At 35.4% G+C, this 22,646-nt stretch overlaps 1 protein-coding gene across 3 annotated transcripts; it reads left to right on the top strand.

The window, feature by feature from the left end:
- Positions 1 to 2,371: 2,371 nt before the first annotated feature.
- On the top strand, positions 2,372 to 12,559 carry LOC127841638 (uncharacterized). 3 transcript variants are annotated; one of them, XM_052370631.1, is made up of 8 exons: positions 2,372 to 2,584; positions 4,754 to 4,894; positions 6,056 to 6,133; positions 6,945 to 7,099; positions 7,738 to 7,795; positions 8,237 to 8,337; positions 8,604 to 8,756; positions 12,257 to 12,559. In XM_052370631.1, the coding sequence occupies exons 1-8, from the start codon at positions 2,435 to 2,437 to the stop codon at positions 12,429 to 12,431; spliced, it is 1,011 nt and encodes a 336-aa protein (XP_052226591.1). In that variant the 5' UTR covers positions 2,372 to 2,434; the 3' UTR covers positions 12,432 to 12,559. The 3 variants fall into 3 exon arrangements, with proteins under 3 accessions (XP_052226591.1, XP_052226592.1, XP_052226593.1); XM_052370632.1 differs by having other exon boundaries at positions 2,373 to 2,572; XM_052370633.1 differs by having other exon boundaries at positions 2,375 to 2,447.
- Positions 12,560 to 22,646: the final 10,087 nt, after the last annotated feature.

Raw genomic sequence — 22,646 nt, 5'->3', positions numbered from 1 at the left:
CGCTGAAGTTATTGTTGAACTTATGTTCAACGTTTTATAAATTGAGAATATAAATAAGCGTCAACTTTTTCCCGAATCTCTCAATTTACGACCGTACTACGTTATTGAGTTGTATGTGAGAGCGTAACCTATTGCGTTGTTATCGCCCGTAAACTTTCCTTTGTTTATCGACAGGCGCATCTACTAATAGCCTCATATCATGAATGCCAAAACACCCGCGAAAAAGAACCACGTGACCAAATAGGACGCTAAACGCAAATACCATGCGACTGCGACTTTTATTATGTAAGAACGCTCCGCAATTCCTTTGAAGCCGGGGCCTTGTGATTGCTATTACGTAAAGAGTTTACCTCTAACTGAATATAAAGAAGTGAAACTCCAGCTGCTGGAGCAGTATTGAATTTTCATTAAAAACAATTAGTTGGTCCTTTATTTAAGGCAAGTGACCGATTGCCCAAACAGTACAAAACAGCACAATACAGCACAATACAAACCAACATAAACACAAAATATGAATAAAGCTGGGGTCACCGCCTTGGAACGGTCAATGCAAAGCATTGGGGGTTTAAACCTGGTTATAGAGCGCTCAACCTCACACTTAGCAAAGGAAACGCAGCACCTAATTGACCCATTCCTTCTATGTGCGAAGGCAGATTGAATTTTTCTAATGTATGGTTTGCCTATTATAACACACATTATAATGCGGTAAATATGCGACTTACAAGTAAAAAACACTATAATTAAACTTTTGTTTTGAATTAAGTTATTTAGAAACCAAAATTCCAAATCTTATTACAAAACAGCAAGACTACATTTTTTAGAGAATTTTCTTGTTATATTTAAATGTTTTTTTAACAGTTTCAGCGATAATGAAACATTTTTTATGTTATCTATCGTATCCCTATAATTGCTGAACTCGTGGTCAACGTATTATTAATTGAGACCTGTGAATAAAACAAGCGTAACCTTATACTAGTGCGTTATTCTCACCCGGACTCCCCTTTGTTTATCGCCAGCCTCAGATTTATGAATGAGATGAGCGAAAATACTACGTCACGCAGACGCAGCAGAAAGTTGACTATTTTAATCATTCATAAACAATCTCCTCCGCGACACGTACAATACGATCATTGTTTTTCTTATTCTTTTCTATAAAACACCATTCGAAACTATTGCATTTAACACGATACTAATATAATGTTTCCATTTGTGAATAAACATAATTGGAGAACTCAAACCTCTTGCATAAATTATACAACTCTTTCGAATACGCGTAGTAAGCGGGAATTGGGCTAATCATACCTAGGCCGTACCGACCTGAATTTTACACTAAGCACTTTAGACGGTCGCTAAAGCGACCATCTAAAAACGGGTAGAGGGTTCGTCACAATGGTAATATAAAGGTGTGAATAATATCGGGAAACTTTAGCACCTTTGATTGACACCTTTCTTTTGTTATCAATCAACATGTTTTTTTTTCTTTTCTGTTAAATTCGATAAATTGAAGTATTTAGTATGTATACACATGCAATTAAATGACATAATACAATGTGGATTATGATTCACAAAAACATTTATTCACAACACAATATTACACAATACATTAACATAAAAATCTCCTTAATAAACGGTATAATAATATACTTACCTTTACACAACACATACATTTATTTGCAAGCAATATTACACACACACACAAATTTGCATATAAAACATAAAGATACAATCAAATACAAATCTACTCAATAAACGGTATAATAATATACTTACCTTTACACAACACACATTTATTTGCAAGCAATATTACACCAAAAATAAATATTTGCATATAAAACATAAAGATACAATCAAATACAAATCTACTCAATAAACGGTATATTAATAAACATACCGTTGCACAACACATACATTTATTTGCAAGCAATATTACACCAAAAATAAATATTTGCATATAAAACATAATTCTATGCAATATATCAGTGTGACGAAACCTCCACTGCCCTCCTTCATAATATCAGTGTGACGAAACTGCATTGTGACGAAACCTCCATCACCCACTTTGTGACGTCCTTTGTAACGTCCTTTGTGCAAATACCGCACGGCGAAACACAATTTGGGCAAAACCATTTTTCTTCCGAGTTTTGCAAAAGTATATAGTGATCCACATCAATATTACCACAGTCTATGTGATTCCAATGATCACAATCGTCACATAGCACCGCATTTCCTGACTCTTGACAATCTTGCTGCATATACCACAGCCTGAACGCAGACCGGGGTTGCTTTTAATGTCACCAGCCAACAACCATACGTTATAGCAACACATGAATTTACTAGTGCAGTGTAGCCTGCTTATTCGTTTGCCTCCCTTAGTATTAAATTTGCCAAGGTTTGATAGAAAAACCGATTCTTTCCTCAGTTTGAATTACGTGTAATGCTTGCATTCAGTGAGGTTCTTAAAAATATTTATACGTTTGCAAACATTTTAACACAGGCTTACGGAGAAGATGTGAAGGAATGGAAGGAAAACTCTCTCCATAATGCTCAAAATTGGGCAAAATATTGTGAAAATGTATTGTGCTTTGTATGTTTGGAATTAAATTTGACAAATTGCTGTATACTTTTCTACCGTCTTAAAGGGGACGTCCAACAGATTTTGGCATGTATTGAAGCATGTCATTCAATGCTTTTTATTGATAAATTTAAACATTTGACCTAAAAAACTCCGGTAAAAAAACAAAAACACAATTTAATTTTTGAAAAAGGAAAAAAAGTAACCCTCAACAGGCTCGAACCACTGACCCCTATAGTCCTGGAGTAAAAAGTCTCCCGCCTAGACCACTCGACCATCCATGCTCATGCTTAGAGTGGATATATTTTTTTACCTATATAAGCAATCCTCGTAGTTTCCCAAAATATAACTACAACAACAGAGCTTTCCAAATTATTCAATTGTTTCGCGTCGCACGACTCTTTATAATTTCTAGGTTTTCAAATCATCAAAAGATGCATATAATGAATATTTAAGAGCATGGTAAATGGTCAGTACTATCAACTTGCAAATAGAGAATCACATGCCAAAAACGTTTAATATTTCCATAAGAATTTTGTTCTTTTGGCTTTTGTGCATATATGAAAAGATGTAAAAATGAAAGCTAGTTTATCATTTTCTGTATTATTATTTTGCAGCAGTACACCTCAGATTAAAAAAAAAAAAAAGGTCAATGAAAGTACCACAATGAAAAAATATCATATGATCACAAAAACTTTAAAATAAACAGTTTATAATGCTGTCATTTAACCCAGCGATTTTTTTCCTTCTTTATAAAGTACCGGTAAACGGCACTTTCCCAATTATGAAAAAACTACAAATTTCCCAATTTTGTCCAAATTTTTTCCAATTTTAGGAAAAAAACAACAAAAAAAAATGTTTTTTTTTTGTGGAAAATGCAACATTTTGTTAGTTTCCCTATGCAGCTCTATGGTTTGACCCTAGGTAAATATAGTATTGACAGCTTGAAAACACTTAGTTATCAATTTTAAAGTATTTGGGAGCATAAAATCAAATACACCAATTTCCCAATTTGAGGGTTTCACGACTCGATTTTTCCCAATTTTCAGGCTTTCACGACTCAATTTTTCCCAATTGGACCGGTACGGGTACTTTTCCCAATTGGACAAAAAAAATCGCTGTTTAACCATATTTCACATTTAAAAAGGTTTCATTGAAAATAAATAAACATTACCTATAATAAAATGATGTACACAAAAACACTTGCTATCGCCAATAAAGGATCACTGCTTACAGCATTATCTCCCCTTTCAGATCCACAGTTGGAGCATCTTTTCACAAATTTGTAAAATTGAACATTTATCCAAGGGGCACACTATACAACCATCATGTTTGATTTGATTATACTTTTTCACACCATAGTGACCCCCTTTTGGTGTGACCCCCTATTGGCGAGTTTACTGTATTACTATTTCCTCAAAAATATAACAAAAACGAAAATTTGCGAATCTGAAACAATTTTTTTTAATTTTGTCAATTTACCAATATGTTGGACGGCCCCTTTTCGAATTAAATGATAAATTTCTGGACCAATAAATGAGGTAAATAATTCAAAAGCTCAATTCCTGCAAGAAAATCTACATTGAAAGCAAAAGAGGGACATAAATTATTATAGTAGGCATTTGTATACTGGCGGGATCCCTATTTTGATTGCGCCACCTTAGTGCTGTTTATCTGTCAAATTTGGTGACCCAATTTCTTTTGCCGTCAGAAAACAGTATTTTCAGTGATAATGAGCAACATTTTGCTAAGTTGTTATTGTTATTCATGAGAAATACGTTTTTTCCAACAAATTAAACAATATTCCCATTAAAGTTTTCAGTATTTTAGCTTTTTACAACTTGTTACTCATCGTCTGTTGCATTTTCCCGATCTCATTAATATGCAAATTTTAACAAGCTCTGCCCATATGACTTACTTTAGGTTACACAACACAGTTTAAAGATTAGGCCTTAAACCACTTAAGCCCACCCTGAATGGAGAGGAAGGGGGGAACAAGGGCAACATATTGAATTGGGCCAACATCCCTTCATACTTTTCTTTGGGAATGGAGAGAGAAATAAAAGGAGGACAACATTTAATGGTGGCAACATGCCTTCATATTTTCCTGAGGGAATGGAGAGGGAGGGGAAACCAAGGACAACATTTAAGAAAAATATTTTTTATTTGGTACATGTTTAGGTAGAAAAGCAGACCAGAGGCAAGCCATACAGATCAGAACTGAACCAGCATATTGAAGGAATGACAGTTGTGCTAAATCCAGCTGCTTTACTTCATCTGAATCTGGACATACTAAGCAAGGCTCAGTCATATTTGATTCAGGTACACATACTGATTATCATGAATATGTTGTACAATTAACATTGATGGATATTTCCTGACATTAACAATTCATGTCATTGAAAGAGAACACTGTGTAGAAAACCTGGGACTTGAACCTAGTATCATAAGGTTGATCATTCTCTGTAGAAGACATTGCTCTACAGCATGCAACAACTGTGATGCACCACCACTTGTTTGGCTTTATCCACTTTTTTGTGGTCGAATATTCTGATTTTAAAGTTTAGCATCAGTACTAAACTTAGTACCACATGTAAATTGCAATTAAATATGTTTAGTTTCTTTTTATGCCTTTCCAATTTAAGTTTTTCTTTAATAGCACAAATATTCACTGAATAGTCCTATGATCTATACTACTCGACCAAACTTTGGTGTTGTTGTCTGCGTAATGGTGTAGTTAAGATTAATGTGCAACATCACCATATCACTGTTTCTACTACATTTATTCAACTTTAACTTCACAAATGTGGTTTGGGTCATTGTGATAGGTCACTGACAAAGTTCTATAACTCTGACCTGCAATTTATCTGAAATTTTCACCTTTTTGTACTTGATAGTTCGGTAAAAGTCAAGAACAAATGTATCTCCGTATCACTGGTTCTTATACTCAATTGAAACTTTACACATGTATACAGGGTTATGGACTGATGTCATTGACCATTACTAAGACCTGTAATTTTGCAGGATTATGCCCTTTTATCTACTTAACAAATTCTGGTATCCACTATGTATATTTACTGCAGTTATTGAAATAAAACACATGTGTTCAGGCTCTTTATGAAAATTCTCTATGACCTAATAAGGTCATAGTTTGCATTCCAGAAGTACATATCTCTGTAGCTACTACAGATATTCAGCTTAAACTTCACACATTTCTTTGGGATCATCCTGCAAAATCATCAACCAATGCCCATATCTCTGATCTGCAATTTAGCATAATTATGCCTCGGTATTGGGTTGAAGTGTACTTGGGAACATAACTTGATAAGTCTAAGGTTTGAGTGCAACAACTCCTATCTACCCCCGAGGCTACATGACATTAGACCCATTTTTGTATGAAGCAGGCTGTATCATAGGGGAAGGATAGTCAAGTGCACTGTCTTTTGACAGCTCAAGTTGTTACTATTTGTTCTGGTATTACAGGTACTTTCTGAGAACCCCTTCATGCCACAGAAACTAATTGCAGTAAAACTGTCATTAGATCCAAGTGCAGCAGCTCAGGTTTGTTTTTTGTTTTGTTGAATTATCACAGTGACACAAACAATATTTACACAAATGTTATATATACATGTTAAGTTTTAATCTTAGCAAATGTGTTGTTTTCTTTCTTGTGGGTGAAGTAATTACAACTACTCATTTAAAGAATAGTTTAGCACATCATGAGAAAAATGATCTTATGCCATATTCAGCAGTTCAGCTCCAGACCAGTCTGTACAATCGCAGTTAGGAGCTTTGACGTTTGCTTGAAAGTTCCACAAGGTTTTGTCGGCTGTCCAGCCAGTACAATGGTTGGTACATGTAGGCAACCCGGTTCCAATCTTGAAAGATTGTACGTTTGGTTGGAATTCACCATACTGGACAGGCGTGTTTCCTCTGGATATTCAAGCTTCCCTCCACAACACATTACCACTCCAAAATAAAAAAAACCTTCCAGTAACAATTAAATACCTGTAAATTAAAATTATAGTTAAAAATTTATCCCAACTTTAGTGAGTCTAGACATTTAATAAGGTATTAGTGCTATTAGTGCACACTTGAGGTCCACACTTAATGCAGCCAAATAAATACACATTGATCTCATTAGCAGACAGGGTTGCTTCTGAATATACTCTTTTTGAATGATGCGGCCTAATATGTTACCAGTATGTTATGGGTGTCTGCAATTAGTGCATACATTTACACATGTATAGGCATAAAATAAATACAATTGCCATGTAATGTGTTTCCCTAAGAGTTTATTATGTTCTTGATAAATATTATGCATAGCTAGGTATTAGATTTTAATGACAATTTTATTTTTTTTCAATTTCAGCAAATTTCAACATGTACCAGCAATATGGAGCAAGCCCCTTTAAAAAGACTGATCTGTAACAATGAAGTTTATGAAACTCACTGCACAAGAAAATATGGTCAATATTTATTGAGCAGACTTGTGTATTTACACAATATGCAACATTCAGCCAAAAGGTTAGTCATATTTACAATATTCTAATTAATCACCATGTATGCATGTATGCATTTAACAAATGCTGTCACAATGCCCCAGCTAGGACTAAACAAAATGGAGCAGCACCATCACGCACCAAGAAATTAGCCCCCCGCCCCTCCACGGACCCACACCATACACATGTTTTTATATACAGATAAAAGTACATGTTATATGAAATATATATGAGCCGTGCTCTGTGATAAGAGGGTTTAATGCATGTGTGTAAAGTGTCGTCCCAGATTAATCAGGGATGACAGTTTTCGCCTAAACTGGATTTTTGCTAAGAAAAGACTTTCTTGAAACAAAAAAAAAAATAAAATCAGAAAGTGTCCTTCCTAATTAGCCTGTGTGGACTGCACAGGCTAATCTGGAACAACACTTAACGCAAATGCATTTAACCCCCTTTTCACATAGCACGGCTTATATTTATGTAACATTAATGCCCTTTTAAAATCCTTGCTCAAGCGCTGATTATCTTTTACGAATAAGAAATAAATTAACATGCGTTTTCTCGTTTAACACGCCAAATTAATGAATAAAAGCTGATCATTCTTTGATGGAGATGAATGATAAACATGTGCTGTCTTTTCTACATTCCGTCTTTTATTTCTTTCAGGCTTGACAGATTTTTGGAAAAACTTTTGTCAGAAATTACAAGTTTGACGGATGGATGGGTAAGCTAGTCTCTTACAGAATAAAGAATAGAAAAATGCAGCAGTTTGCTTTTGTACCATTTATTTTCATATGATTAAATTCGTTCAAATGTTAGAGTTTTATTTTGATTTTTTAGCTCGGCGTTTTCGGAGAAAACCCGAGGTATTGTCATTGCCAGCTCGTCATGTCGTCCGCCGTCTGATGTCCGCCATCCGCGCTGTGCTAAAACCTTAACATTGGCTCTAAAATAAAAGTGCTTCCACCTACAACTTTGAAACTTCATGTGTAGATGCACCTTGATGAGTTCTACAGGCCACACCCTTTATGGGGTCACTAGGTCAAAGGTCAAAACTGTGACCTCTTATAAAAAGAAGAAAATTCTGACAAGCTTTCATTTATTCAAAACTGCACCCGTAGCCGAGCGTGGCACCCGTTATGCGGTGCTCTTGTTTTTGTTTTAGAGTATAGCTATGTTTGCCCTACTTGGAGAAGTGTCTGACATTGATGCAGTGGAAAGTATCAAAGAAAAGATAACACAGATTGTTTTTGGAAAACTTTCAAGGTAAATTTGTAAATTCTAGTTGTGTGTGGAATGGGAACACCCTTACCGGTGATAACTTTTATTAATTATCTACTTTTTATATGTTGTGAAAGCAGTATATTGAGACCAGTGGAATGCATTGAATAACAGTACATGTATTCTTATTGCTGCTGGGAAAAATACTTTGTGTGTTGTATTGGTATTATCTACAATAAAGCCTGTCATTGATATAAGTGTATTGTAATAACGTTAAGTGAACTGTTATCTACCGTTTTGGAATATTTCAGCTGCCTTCACAACTGCCCAGTTGCCATGCTGTGTGTGGCGTGTTGCCATGACGACATTTTCACGCAGTTTTACCTTAGTTACCTAGAGGCCTGGGGAAAACAGATGACTCCAGTCTATGGGAGTAGGCCAGATGGCAGTCTCTACCATTGGAGGTGAGGTTTACATTGATACTCAAGCAATGGAATAGGATTGTGTATACGTGAAACATCTTCTTGGTTATCTTATATCGATTCCAGTCATAACCATCCATAACCATGTGCAGAGAGCAAAATATTAGGTACCGTCTCTTCATATGCTGGATGGGCGTTAATGTTTAAAAAATGATTAAAAATGAAGGTACATATTTCATAAAGGTACTTATTTGCCAGAAGTATTCAACAGTAGTGCATTAAGTCATTTACATAAAAAACAAACTGACATGTGATGATGTTTGATTTTAAGCAGCTCGATTTGCTGATTATCTTATGGTAGGCGAACTTTTTACAATATTTCGCTTCTTGAGAACTTTTAGTAATATTTTGAATGTTTGAATAATGTTTTATTAGCAATCCAGGTTACTTGTTTTTTAGCTCACCTGAGCACAACGTGCTCATGGTGAGCTTTTGTGATCGCTTTTTGTACGTCATGCGTCGTCCGTCGTGCGCTGTCAACATTTGCCTTGTTAACTCTCTAGAGGCAACATTTATTGTCCAATCTTCATGAAATTTGGACAGAAGATTGGTCTCAATGATATCTTGGATGAGTTCAAAAATGGTTACGTTTGCTTGAAAAACATGGCTGCCAAGAGGCAGGACTTTTTCCTTATATGGCTATATATGGCTATAGTAAAATCTTGTTAACTTTCAGGAGGCCACATTTATTGTCTGATCTTCATGAAACTTGGTCAGAAGATTCATCCCAATAATATCTTGAACGAGTTCGAAAATAATGCTGGTTGGTTGAAAAACATGGCCACAAGGGTGCGGGGCATTTTTCCTAATATGGCTATAGTAAAACCTTGTTAACACTCTAGAGGCCACATTTATTTTCCGATCTTCATGAAACTTGCTCAGAAGATTTGTCCCAATCATATCTTGGATGAGTTCAGAAATGGTAACCTTTGCTTAAAAAACATGGCTGCCAAGGGGCGGGGCATTTTTCATATATGGCTATATATGGCTATTGTAAAATCTTGTTAACACTCTAGAGGCCACATTTATTGTCCAATCTTCTTGAAACTTTATCAGAAGATTCATCCCCATTATATCAATGATGCCCTTTGGTTTAAAAACATGGCTGCCACGGTCGGAGCATTTTTCCTTATATGGCTATAGTAAAACCTTGTTAACACTCTAGAGATCACATTTATTGTCCAATCTTCATGAAATATGGTCAGAAGATTTGTTTTTTGATATCATGAATGAGTTCGAAAATTGTTACGTTTGCTTGAAAAACATGGCTGCCAAGGGGTGGGGCATTTTTCCTTATACACTGCAACGCCGATATATCGCGGACCGTTATATCGCGCTGTCCAATATATCGCGCTTTGGCTATGGCTCCCAAAAATCCGACAAGCATGATCACTAAATGTCATGTTTTAATCTGAGAATTCGCTAACTTAAGGAAAAAAACCGGTTCTAGCAAGTGTTAACACCCTATATGTCGCGGCTTACTATGGCACGCAGTGAAGCGTGAAAAACAGTCGATAAGTGACAGTGTTGTGTACACACGGCTGGGATTGTTTTTAACACTTAACAAATAACCAATTAGTGTCATCTCAAAGGTAATAATGGCAGTTTACTGGTATATAAATCGTTTAATTTCGGTACTGGTCATGAATTTCTTTGTTTTAATAAAAAGCGCGCGTAAATTGGCGTGGGTGTATTTATTTGTAAATAAAAGTTTCGTAGCGGGTACGACATTGAGATAATTTAATTTCCATTAAAAGTTTCGTTGTAAATTTCAACTAAAGTACCGCGGTATCTCGCGAATTATGTGGCATTGACATTTCCTCTTAATAAAATATAATTCAAACACGCTGTTTAGTTACCGTTACGCTGTTTCAGTTCCTTCATTAGGACTATTTATAAAGGTAAATTCGAATCTATGCACAATTATATTTTAGACGTTTTTTAAGGCAAGAATTTTTGTTTTGGACTGTTTCGCGAGCGATCGTACAAGAAAATGAAAAATATAATTTACATTTTGGTTTTTATGATAAATACAGATACGTATGTAGTTATGAAAAATGTTTATTGTAGAATTGGTTTGCAATTATTACTATAAAAATATGTAGCATCGCCGTATATAAAATGAAAACATTGGGGAAATTTGACAAATTAGCCGCAATACAATTTAGTTAGACATTTCTCGAATTATATCGCGCGCTGGATATATCGCGCTCGCGATCTTTGGATCCCAACAACCGCGATATATCGGCGTTGCAGTGTATTGCTTTACAATGTATATGGCTATAGTAGAATCTTGTTAACACTCTAGAGGCCACATTTATAGTCCGATCTTAATGAAACTCAGTCGGAAGATTCATCCCAATAATATCATGGATAAGTCCAAAAATGATGCTGGTTGCTTGAAAAACATGGCCATCTTGGGGGGCCGGGCATTTTTCCTTATATGTCTATAGTAAAACTTTGTTAACACTCTAGAGGTCACATTTATGTTACGATCATTATGAAACTTGGTCAGAAGATTTGTCCCAATGATATCTTGGATGAGTTCGAAAATGGTTTTGGTTGATTTAAAACATGGCCACCAGGGACGGGGCATTTTTCCTTATATGGCTATATTATGGCTTTAGTAAAACCTTGTTAATACTCTAGAGGCCACATTTATTGTCCAATCTTCATGAAATTTGGTCAGAAGATTGGTCTCAATGATATCTTGAATGAGTTCGAAAATAATAATGTTTGCTTGAAAAACATGGCTTCCAAGGGGCGGGGCATTTTTAACCAGGTTTTCCGAAGGAAAAAACTGGTTATTAGATTGGCGAATGCGGGCGGGCTGGCTGGCTGGCGGGGGGGCGGAACAAGCTTTTTAAAATCATTTGGCACATTTGTTCACCATCATTGGACGGTGTGTAGCGCGAAATAATTACGTCAATATCTCCAAGGTCAAGGTCACACTTTGAGTTCAAAGGTCAAAAATGGCCATAAATGAGCTTGTCCTGGCCATAACTATGTCATTCATTGTGAGATTTTAAAATCATTTGGCACATTTGTTCACCATCATGGGACGGTGTGTCGCACGAAAGAATCACGTCAATATCTCCAATGTCAAGGTCGCCACGAATAAAAATAGATTTTTAAAAAAAACAAACTAACAAAGGGGGTTAATTTTGTTTGTTCATTTCAAAAGTTCAGTTTGAGTTTTCTCCCTTTATCAGATTTTTTTTTCACAATGAAAACCTGGTTTTGTGACAATTTTGTCCCTTGTTCCTTATATGGCTATAGTAAAATCTTGTTGACACTCTAGTTGTTAATTTACGTAAATGTATGCACATCATCATAAGGGCTTTACAAGGAATCTTCGCATGTAAAGTATATTGGTAAATTGATGTTATTACTGTTGATTTAGTTAACACTTGTAAATATAGAATTTAAAGAAAATTGTTATCTTGTCACTAGATTTAGTTGTCATTGTCTACTATTTGCAGACACAATACCGATGAGTCCATGAAAGATTATTTTGCCCTCAATCAATCCATAAAAGCGCTCATGAACTCGCAGGACAAACGGCTGTGTTCAGTGGTAAAACTTAGACTTAAATCAATGGCTGATGAATCGTTTGTCAATGTTTGGAGAGATTTGTTGAAAGTATTGCCATTTTAATAAAGAATAGTTATTTTTCTCGAAATGTCACGTATGGTTGTAAAAACGTGTGATTAATTATGGTGGATATTATGTAGGTATGTTCTGTTATGTTATATTGTTCTTATTGTTATTAAAGATAAAGGAGACAGTCTTGATAGCTGTTGTATTTTAAAAATGTGTTCATTAATAAGTATGTTTTTTATTGGTGGAGTGTCGGGGGCCTCGAAAATCGACAGGATTTTGCGATAACCCGAATATATATTATTGGTATGATTTGAAAACAAATGTTTTCTTATTGGCTTTCTATGCTTCGTAAACGCGAATCAAAGATCTATCAGGTAATGAAGATTCGCGTTATCATCAGTTCTCGCGGCCATTCAGATTTCAGTCACACGATAAACCAGGTCGACAGTTCATCAATAATGCGTTTAAATCAGCATTTATTTTCAAAGCAGTCGTTGATTGAATTTTATAATTCATACCATTAATATAAAATAACACCATATAAGCTTTTTAACATCACATAATAGTTTGTGTTTACCGGTATATAATATTTTTATTTGGTGACTACTGGAAAGCAGTGCCATTTGCATCCTTTTAAGAGTGATACAACTAGGCATTAATTAGGTCTTGTTATGCCCCCGGAAGATTGGCACATAGCAGTTGAACTGTCCGTCAGTCAGTCCGTCCGTCCGTCCGAAAACTTCAACATTGGCCATAACTTTTGTTTTTTTGAAGATAGCAACTTGATATTTGGCATGCATGTGTATCTCATGAAGCTGCACATTTTGAGTGGTGAAAGGTCAAGGTCATCATTCAAGGTCAAAAGTAAAAAAATACAATCCAAGGGAAGTAATAAGCTTTAAAAGGGAGATAATGTATAAACCTGCCAAATGATATATTATATTTTAATTTAAAAGTGGCGCAATAGGTGGCATTGTGTTTCTGACAAACACATCTCCTGTTTATATACTGGAAGACAAAAACGTGTATAGGATTCGTCTAACAATAGCGTAAACTAGAAACCAGACGAGAAACCACATGTAACCACAAATGACGACGCCGCTGTTTCATGAAACGATGCCGTCTATGTTATTTTTTATGTTTTTATGCTCTTATCAAGAGCATCTGATAGCGTTGTAATCTGTTTTAAAGGCGGACTTTCATCCTTTTGTATTGACGGAGTAACAAAATAACGTTGACATCATATATGCCGGTATTCAGTTATTTCAATTACAAAATCAATCTTTTTGGATTATTAAGACATCACAGAAGATTGGGTATAAATGTTGCAAATCGAACCGGAAACGACTTTAATGGTCTACAGTCAAATATGATACTTGTTGACTCGATACCGGTACTTACCAAAAACACGGGAAATACTTAGTTAAGCGTGAGCGCGTGATTCAAAGCTCAAAACAGTGACTGAATGTGCGAGATATGACCTAAATAGCAATTGATAATCGTATTTTGCTTATTTACAGCTATGTTTATTTAGGCGATCATTTCTTGTAAACACAACAACACCAACAATAAAGCAATTTCAATCACTTATAAAATAGTTCACAATTGCTACTCTTAAAATATAATTGTTTTTCACGTCACCAGGATAACACTATCGTGAAAGGTTGTCGTGTCTTCACTAATTTCACTGTTAAATGTTTACATAAACTAAAGAACGTCTTTGGTTGAAATGCCTAAATAACGGTGATAAAAAGGTACTGAAATCAAATTATATTGGGGTGCGTGAGAAATTTGACAGAGAAGTTCAGCGTTGCAAACGCCTACAGTGGTACTCATTACAGAATGAATTGCTTAATGACTGTAATGGTCTGAGCCGTACCCAGAAAATGTTGACTGGGGGGGCCCAAATGTGGAGGGGCGGGAGGGGTTGCCGCTCCCGAATAGATTTTTTTATTAGGCACTGTTCAAGGTGAATTTTAATAAGTTTAACAAGAGATTGCCAAGCAATAATGTCTACTACCGGTGAAACTTTACCATTGTCAGTGAAAAAAAATGTTGCAATACATTTTTACACTAATTTACAAAATCTCAATCTAAAGTTAGGAAGGATATGCACTACCTTAAGTTGAATAAATACAAAGCTATATACATATACAAGGTCAAGTTAGCAACATTTCACAGAAAATTATTGTCATAAAACAACAAATGAGTTTTTATTCAACTGCCTTTTTTGGATAAATTTCCTAAACAAAGTTCTAAAAATAACTAAAACGTAACTACTTTTTAAAAATCCAGGTATGGTGGATAATAAGAGTCACAATTCTATTTCAAAGGCTTAACAATTTTGTTATTTACCTCTCAACCAAATTGCAAATTTTAAACCATCTCAAATTGAAATAGATTGCAGACGACATATAAAATTGTAAAGGAATATAAAGAAATTGGCAAGCCGATTTATTTTATATTTCGATTCCTTCTACCCATTTTGAAAGCGTGGCCATCGCTGTGCTCCGTAGAAAAACGTGCAAAACAAATCGGTCGAAACCACGTGCAGTGGTAAGAAAACCGGGTATGTGTATACACATACCTGAGAAAACACATATCTTATTTTGACAGTTGGGTGGCAACTAGTAAAACAACTATTAACATAAATCAGCAAGAGATTGCACTAAATAACAGAAATGACCACGTAGAGATATCATCACTTACCCTATTTCAAATATTTTCCAGTTGAAAATTGTCCCCCACACGTCTTTTTTAGTTTATTTGTATTGTTTTTCTGGAGCCGAAGTGCATCTCACAGAACATCCATCCAACTTCCGTTGTTTTCACTTTCGTTATTAAAAACTCCGTTTAAAAGAATTATTTCTACTTTTAGATTGTTAAAGCGATGTATTATTATATATTATCATTATAATAGTATACCGTGATGAATTCAACGGAGTTACGTATCGATCTTTCTGTCAGTCTGTAAGCGTACTATTTTATGCGCAATAATATAAGTAATGTGATTCGACAACGATTGTAAACATTGGTGAAATGCTTCTTACATAGTTATTCTTTTGAGTGTTTATGAGGTCTGATCGTGCAGTTTGCAAACATCAACGGAAAGAGTACAATCCAATGCATTTGTCATCGTCAACCGTTTGGAATGTCAATTAGGCTATGAGTGAGTTTTTAGCATGTTTCTTTCTATTTTATTAATTTAAAAATGGCTGCCCCCATGGTGATGAAATGTCATGTGTTCGAGTTTTGATATTTCTAGATATGTGAACTTTTTTTTACTATTTAAGCGTAACTTGCCCTCGTCAATGTCGATATTAATCACTAGTTATATAATTTTCCGCCGAAGTACGTGGAATAAACATGATTAAGATTTTTGAAAATAATGTATATTTTATTGTTAAAATCGCTTTGTATTTTGATTGATTTTGTGGATGTTATGATACGTTGATGTACAAAATTGGTAGCAGTTTGAAGGAAAAACATCCTTTAAAGCATATATGTATACATTTTCAATGTGGCACTCTTCCTTTAGTCAAATTTGAGTTCAATGCTAGGGGTCCCACATTTTTCAAATTGAAGCCTCTACATGAACCTTAAAGCTTTAGATTTCAGAAATGTTTGATGTTTTATGAAGAAGGAAAAGCAACCTTTGAAAATCAAAAACCTTTATAGCAAGATCCACTCAATAATTAAAGAGGAGTTAAAAACACAAGTTTCAGAACATGAAAAACATACAAAGGGCAATAATTCTGCAAACACTTTTCAAAGTCAAGTCACTTTCTGTAACTGACATATAATCTAATAGTATTTTCTCTTTGAATTATAGCCTCCTCTAAAATTCAAAGTAAATGTTTATCATCTACAACACGGTTTTCACAGAAATGTATCATAAATTATGACTCTAGAGGAGGGTTGAATTCAAAGAGAAAATACTATTATGGTTATATGACAGTCGACCTTCTGTATCAGTTTCATCCATTCGCTGTTTCTCTTTCCTTGGCCAACCAAAAGACGTGTTACACCAACCATCAATAGATGAAGCATTGAGCACAACGGGTTTTTGACAGATCGGGGATGTGTGTACAAGGTGATAAGAAAACATAGCCTAGGGGCTTATATCCACTGGCGAGGAAATTAGCGCTAATCCCCTTGTGTAGCAGGGGCAATAAAACACATCTGCACGTTTTTATTGCGGTGAAGTGTACTGGGGGCCCTTTCATGTGAGAAAAATTTGCAGTAGGCCGTTTAAAAAAAAAAATCGACAGCCAGCTGGGGGGGGGGGGGCGGGCACCTGGGCCCAGTTCCTGGGTACGGGCCTGATGTTAACCAGTCACAGTTCTGGAAATCTATTGGTAGAATAGGGGTTGGTCATTGAAAGAAAAATGGTATCCCGATGGAAGTTATTTTAGATGATGGGTCTGTATCGAAGGATGTTAATGAAGTTTTGGATAAATGGAATAGGGATTTTTGTACATTATACAGCAGAAATGATGAAGAACACATAAATATTATAGCTGATGAGTCAGACACAGTAAATGAGCCCCTGTTTAATGATGGTATCAGTATTCCTGAAGTAATGTCGGTTATTAAAGATGCTAAGCTAGGAAAGGCTTGTGGTATCGATAATATACATGTTGAGTCATTGGAGAATACTACTTTTGTCTTATTTTTACATTCACTTTTTAATATATGTTTTAATAGGGGCGTGATTCCTTCTATTTGGGGTAAATGTATAATAAATCCCATACCCAAATCAGCAATGAATGATCCAAGAGACCCGCTTTCGTATAGGGGGGTTTCCCTTGCATGCTCAATGTGTAAGCTATATTGTTACATTTTGAACAAGAAACCGTCGGAGACGGGTGATGCTCCCCAAAGGTTTGTTTTGTCACAATATTGCACTATATATTCAGATAAAAGGAAAAGTCTGGAGGGGCATAACTTTGGACAAAATAATACGATGGATTGTTTAGCTACTTAAAAATTTCAAAGGGCCATAACTCTCTAAATAAATCATCTAACCAGAACCCATCAATAACATGCGCATCTCCTCAAGGTAGTTAAGCTTCATTGAATTCCGGTCATTAGTTGCTGAGAAATAGCCCGGACAAGAATTGCACTATATGTACAGTTAATGGAAAATTTCAAAGGGTCAAAACTCTGTGAAAAATCATCTGACTAGAACTCGCTGATAATATGCACATGTCCTCTTGGTAGTAAAGCTTCCCATAAAGTTTCATTGAATTCCGGTCGTTAGTTGCTGAGAAATAGCCCGGACAAGAATTGCACGATATGTACAGTTAATGGAAAATTTCAAAGGGCCATAACTCTGTAAAAAATCATCCGACCAGAACCGGCTGATAATATGCACATCTCCTCTTGGTAGTGAAGCTTCCCATAAAGTTTAATTGAATTCCGGTCATTAATTGGTGAGAAATAGCCCGGACAAAAATTGTGCACGGACGGACACACGCACGGACAGACGAAGCGGCGACTATATGCTCCCCCCAAAATTTTTGGGAAGCATAAAAATCATCCGACCATAACCGGCTGATAATATGCACATCTCCTGTTGGTAGTGAAGCTTCCCATAAAGTTTCATTGAATTTCCATAATAAGTTGCTGAGAAATAGCTCGGACAAGAATTGCACTATACGTAAAATGGAAAATTTCAAAGGGCCATAACTCTGTGAAAAATCATCCGACGAGAACCGGCTGATAATATGCACATCTCCTCTCGGTAGTGAAGCTTCCGATAAAGTTTCATTGAATTCCAGTCATTAGTTGCTGAGAAATAGCCCGGACAAGAATTACACTATATGTACACTTAGTGACAAATTTCAAAGGGCCATAAGTCTGTGAAAAATCATCCGACCAGAACTGGTTGATAATATGCTCATCACCGTTTGGTAGTGAAGCTTCCCATAAAGTTTCATTGAATTCCGGTCATTAGTTGCTGAGAAATAGCCCGGACAAGAATTGCATTATATAACAGTAAATGGAAAATTTCAGAGGGTCATAACTCTGAAATCATCTGACTAGAACCCGCTGATAATATGCAAATGTCCTCTTGGTAGTGAAGCTTCCCAGAAAGTTTCATTGAATTCTGGTCATTAGTTGCTGAGAAATAGCTCGGACAAGAATTGCACTATATGTACAGTCAATGGAAAATTTCAAAGGCCATAAGTCTGTGAAAAATCATCCGACCAGAACTGGCTGATTATATGCACATCTCCTTTTGGTAGTGAAGCATCCTATAAAGATTCATGGCATTCCGGTCATTAGTTGCTGAGAAATAGCCCGGACAAGAATTGCACTATATGTACAGTTAATGGAAAATTTCAAAGGGCCATAAATCTGTGAAAAATCATCCGACCAGAACCGGCTGATAATATGCACATCTCCTCTTGGTAGTGAAGCTTCTCATAAAGTTTCATTGAATTCCGGTCATTAATTAGTGTGAAATAGCCCGGACAAAAATTGTGCACGGTTGGACGGACACACGCACGGACAGACGATGCGGCGACTATATGCTCCCCCCAAAAAAAATTTTGGAAGAGCATAACAATAGATTGGTTAAATGGTCTGATGATAATAATATATTAGTTGATGAGCAGAATGGTTTTAGGAAAAACCGCAGCACTAAAGACCAAATATCTGCTTTGACCAGTTTGATCGACACTATGAAGAAATCTGGATTGTTGACTTACACCACTTTTATTGATTTCAAAAAAGCTTACGATTTTATTAACAGGGCTAAATTATGGAGACGTCTTACACAAATTGGAATAAATGGAAAAATGTTCTCCAGTATAAAATCTTTATATAGTTCAGTCTCTTCATGTGTCCGGTTGAATGGGTAAAAGACAGACTGGTTTGATGTCAAATGTGGCTTAAGACAAGGGTGTTCGTTGTCGCCTTTATTGTTCAATTTTTATATTAATGATCTAGCTACTTACTTAAAACTACTGGTATAGGTATAAAGGTCGATGAAGACATTATTTGTATTATGTTATATGCAGACGACATTGTATTACTAGCAGATAGTCAACAAAGTCTACAATTATTGGTAAACCATTTAGATAGCTGGTGTTCGTCAAATGATATGGTTATTAACGATAAGAAAAGTAATGTTGTTCACTTCAGACCTAATAGTATCCAACAATGTGATAGTGTTTTAAAATGTGGTGAATCAGTGGTGTCAACCGTGGATAGATATACCTACCTGGGTATTTTATTGCAATACCATTTGGACTTCAATATGACAGCCAAGGTGGTTGCACAGAGTGCTAGTCGGGCGTTGGGGCTCCTTATTGCTAAATGTAAAACTGCAGTTTTTTTTCCATACGATGTTAATACTAAGTTGTATGATAGTTTAGTTTGGCCCGTGATAGAGTAAGGCTCGGCAATTTGGGGAACAAAATCCTTTTCATGTACTAACGCAGTACATAATCGGGCGATGAGTTTTTTTCTAGGGGTTGGTAGATATACTCCCAATGCAGCTGTAGCAGCTGAAATGGGTTGGGTTCTTACTATTGCGCGACAGTGGAAAAGTATATGCAGTCATTGGTGTCGATTTTCCGCAATGCAAGAATGCAGTCTTAACAAACGAATTGCACTCTGGGCTCTATCCAAGGGTAAAGGTAACTGTACAAACTGGTGCTATTTAGTTAAAACTAAGCTTAGCGTTTTAAACTGTGAAGAGTTGTGATTTGAGTAGCTTGAATACTAATTATGCACTACCTGTAATAGTAAGAGATAAGATTTTTGAACAGTATGTAGTAGACTGGCATGCAACTATTAATCGTGAGCGAAGTGGTCGAGGTGGACGTAATAAACTTAGGAAATATTGTTTGTTTAACAACATCTATTGTTCTGAAAATTATTGTAAAATGATCCTGCCTTTAAATCATCGTGCAGCGTTTAGTAAATTCAGATGTGGTACGTGTAGCACCACTTAGGATCGAAACTGGGCGTTTTGAAAATTTAGATGTCAATGATCGCAAATGATCATTCTGTGACTCGATTGAAGATGAGTCTCATGTTCTGTTTCATTGTTCTGTGTACAGCCATATTAAACATGTTCTCACCCAGAAAGCCTAATTAGTTAATCCAAACTTCGAAAATATGTCATTGTTAGAGAAGACTATTTTGGTGTTCTCCGACCCACTTTTGATTAGAATAAATGCCAAATCCTGTTTAAAATTCTTAAATTACGCTCATTTTATCTATGTAAATAACTAGACAAAGGATTTTTAACAACCTGGTCAACTGGTATTTTATTCACCTGTGTGTAATTCTTTGTATTTTAATCTTTGAGTAATTGTACTCAACATGGTTGTAGATATGTATAGTTGGTTTTATGGTTGTATAGTTAACTCTTGCTCTTTATTTCCTAGCAATATAAACTGGAAAACTTTGATGAATCAATAGCTGACTTGTGTCTTTACACTTAAACAATTAATAAATTATTCAGTGTTGCCTTGTTTTAGTACCATTATAATGTCAAGTAGCCATATTTAGGCCAATATTCTCTTTTTTGTCAGACATCACTACGTTTTCCAATTTCCCAACTCTATTTGTACAATGATTAGCAATGGTTAATTTGTTTGAGTGTACATACAATATATGTTGATATGCATGTAATGTATATCAAAGTCCCTTTTTTAAAGGGATCTTTTCACGGTTTGGTAAATTGACAAAATTGAAAAAAGTTGTTTTAGATTCGCAAATTTTCGTTTTAGTTATGATATTTGTGAGGAAACAGTATTACTGAACATTTACCATAGTCCAATATAGCCATTAGATGTATCTTTTGACGATTTGAAAACCTAAAAATTATAAAGCGTTGCAACGCGAAACGATTGAATAATTTGGAGAGTTCTGTTGTCGTTTAAATTTACGAAACAACGAAGATTGCTTATATAAGGTATAAACTAGTTAAACTGTATATACCCGGCGGAATGGCCGAGAGGGCTAATGGGTTTTTACTTCAGATTACTCCAGGACTCCGGGGGCCACTGGTTCGAGCTCTGGTACCGGCAACTTTTTTTTCGTTTTTTAAAATTTTATTCTTGATTTTTTACTGGAGCTTATAAGATCCAATGTTTACATTTATCAATGTAAAACATTTAATGACAAACTTCAAAATATGCCAAAATCTGTGAAAAGGCCCCTTTAAGGCTTTTGTATGTATAGTGGTCATATGCAATGTATCAATTTTATGAATCTTAAAAGACATTTTTACAGTACATTGTATATGCTGGGATTAAAATAATGCACTAAACTTGCTTCTTAGCACATTTAAATGTTAATGAAAGAAAGATGACTCTGCAGGACTTTAAATTCGATATTTTAACGATAGGGTCTGAAGAGTTACTTCCCTTCAATCTGATATAGAGCAATTGTCTACAGTCTGATAACTGATTGTAAGTTTATACTAGGTTAAAAGTATATATTATCACCACTAATCAGCCTATCATGGTATGCCATGATGGTGGAATGTTCTCTCTTGTTGGTTAATTATTTGTGCGATAATGTCACAATTCACAATGTTGGATAATATTCGGCAACAAATTTGTATGACAAATAGTAAGATTGGTTGTGGCAATATAGATTTTAACATGCATATTGATTGTCATGTATAAGTCTCATATAACTCATTTTATGAGTGGCCAATGTTTTGTCTTATTGTTTAATATATGCAAAACTGTGATCCATGTAAATATTTGATGAGACTATAATAAATAATAAAACTGTTAAGAATATCGATAACATTTGATTGTTACAGATGCGCAAAGAAATGGACATATTTATTGCCTTTGCATAAACATCATTCGATTATCCGACTTTCCTTATAAAACATTATCTATATACAGGCACTCAATATTTGTCCAATGCAGACATATTCGTCAAACTGTCAAAAGAAAGTTATGCCTGGAATTGATTAACGAAGATTCAATAACATTTTTTCTGCGATTTCAATATATCCGGATGCAACGGTTGCATGCTTAGACGCCAGCATACCATAATTATGACGACTTATACAATAATTAATTTAAGTAAATGTTAGGTAAAAGAAATGGAACTAAAGCACTGCGAGTAAATTGAAAATCAGAATATTAGTATAGAATTGAATATAGTTTCACGGAGTGGTTAAATTCCATTATAGACAAAGAAATCCTCGGAATTTGAGATAATGTTGCTGCTCGGACATTTTCTACAGGTCTACAATCTTTATATTGCGGACGTGATTATGCCACG

Source organism: Dreissena polymorpha, chromosome 8, assembly GCF_020536995.1.
Source record: "Dreissena polymorpha isolate Duluth1 chromosome 8, UMN_Dpol_1.0, whole genome shotgun sequence".
NCBI classification, from domain to species: Eukaryota; Metazoa; Mollusca; class Bivalvia; order Myida; family Dreissenidae; genus Dreissena; species Dreissena polymorpha.
The sequence above is the reverse complement of the archived record's forward strand: the minus strand, read 5'-3'. Positions and strand labels throughout refer to the sequence as shown.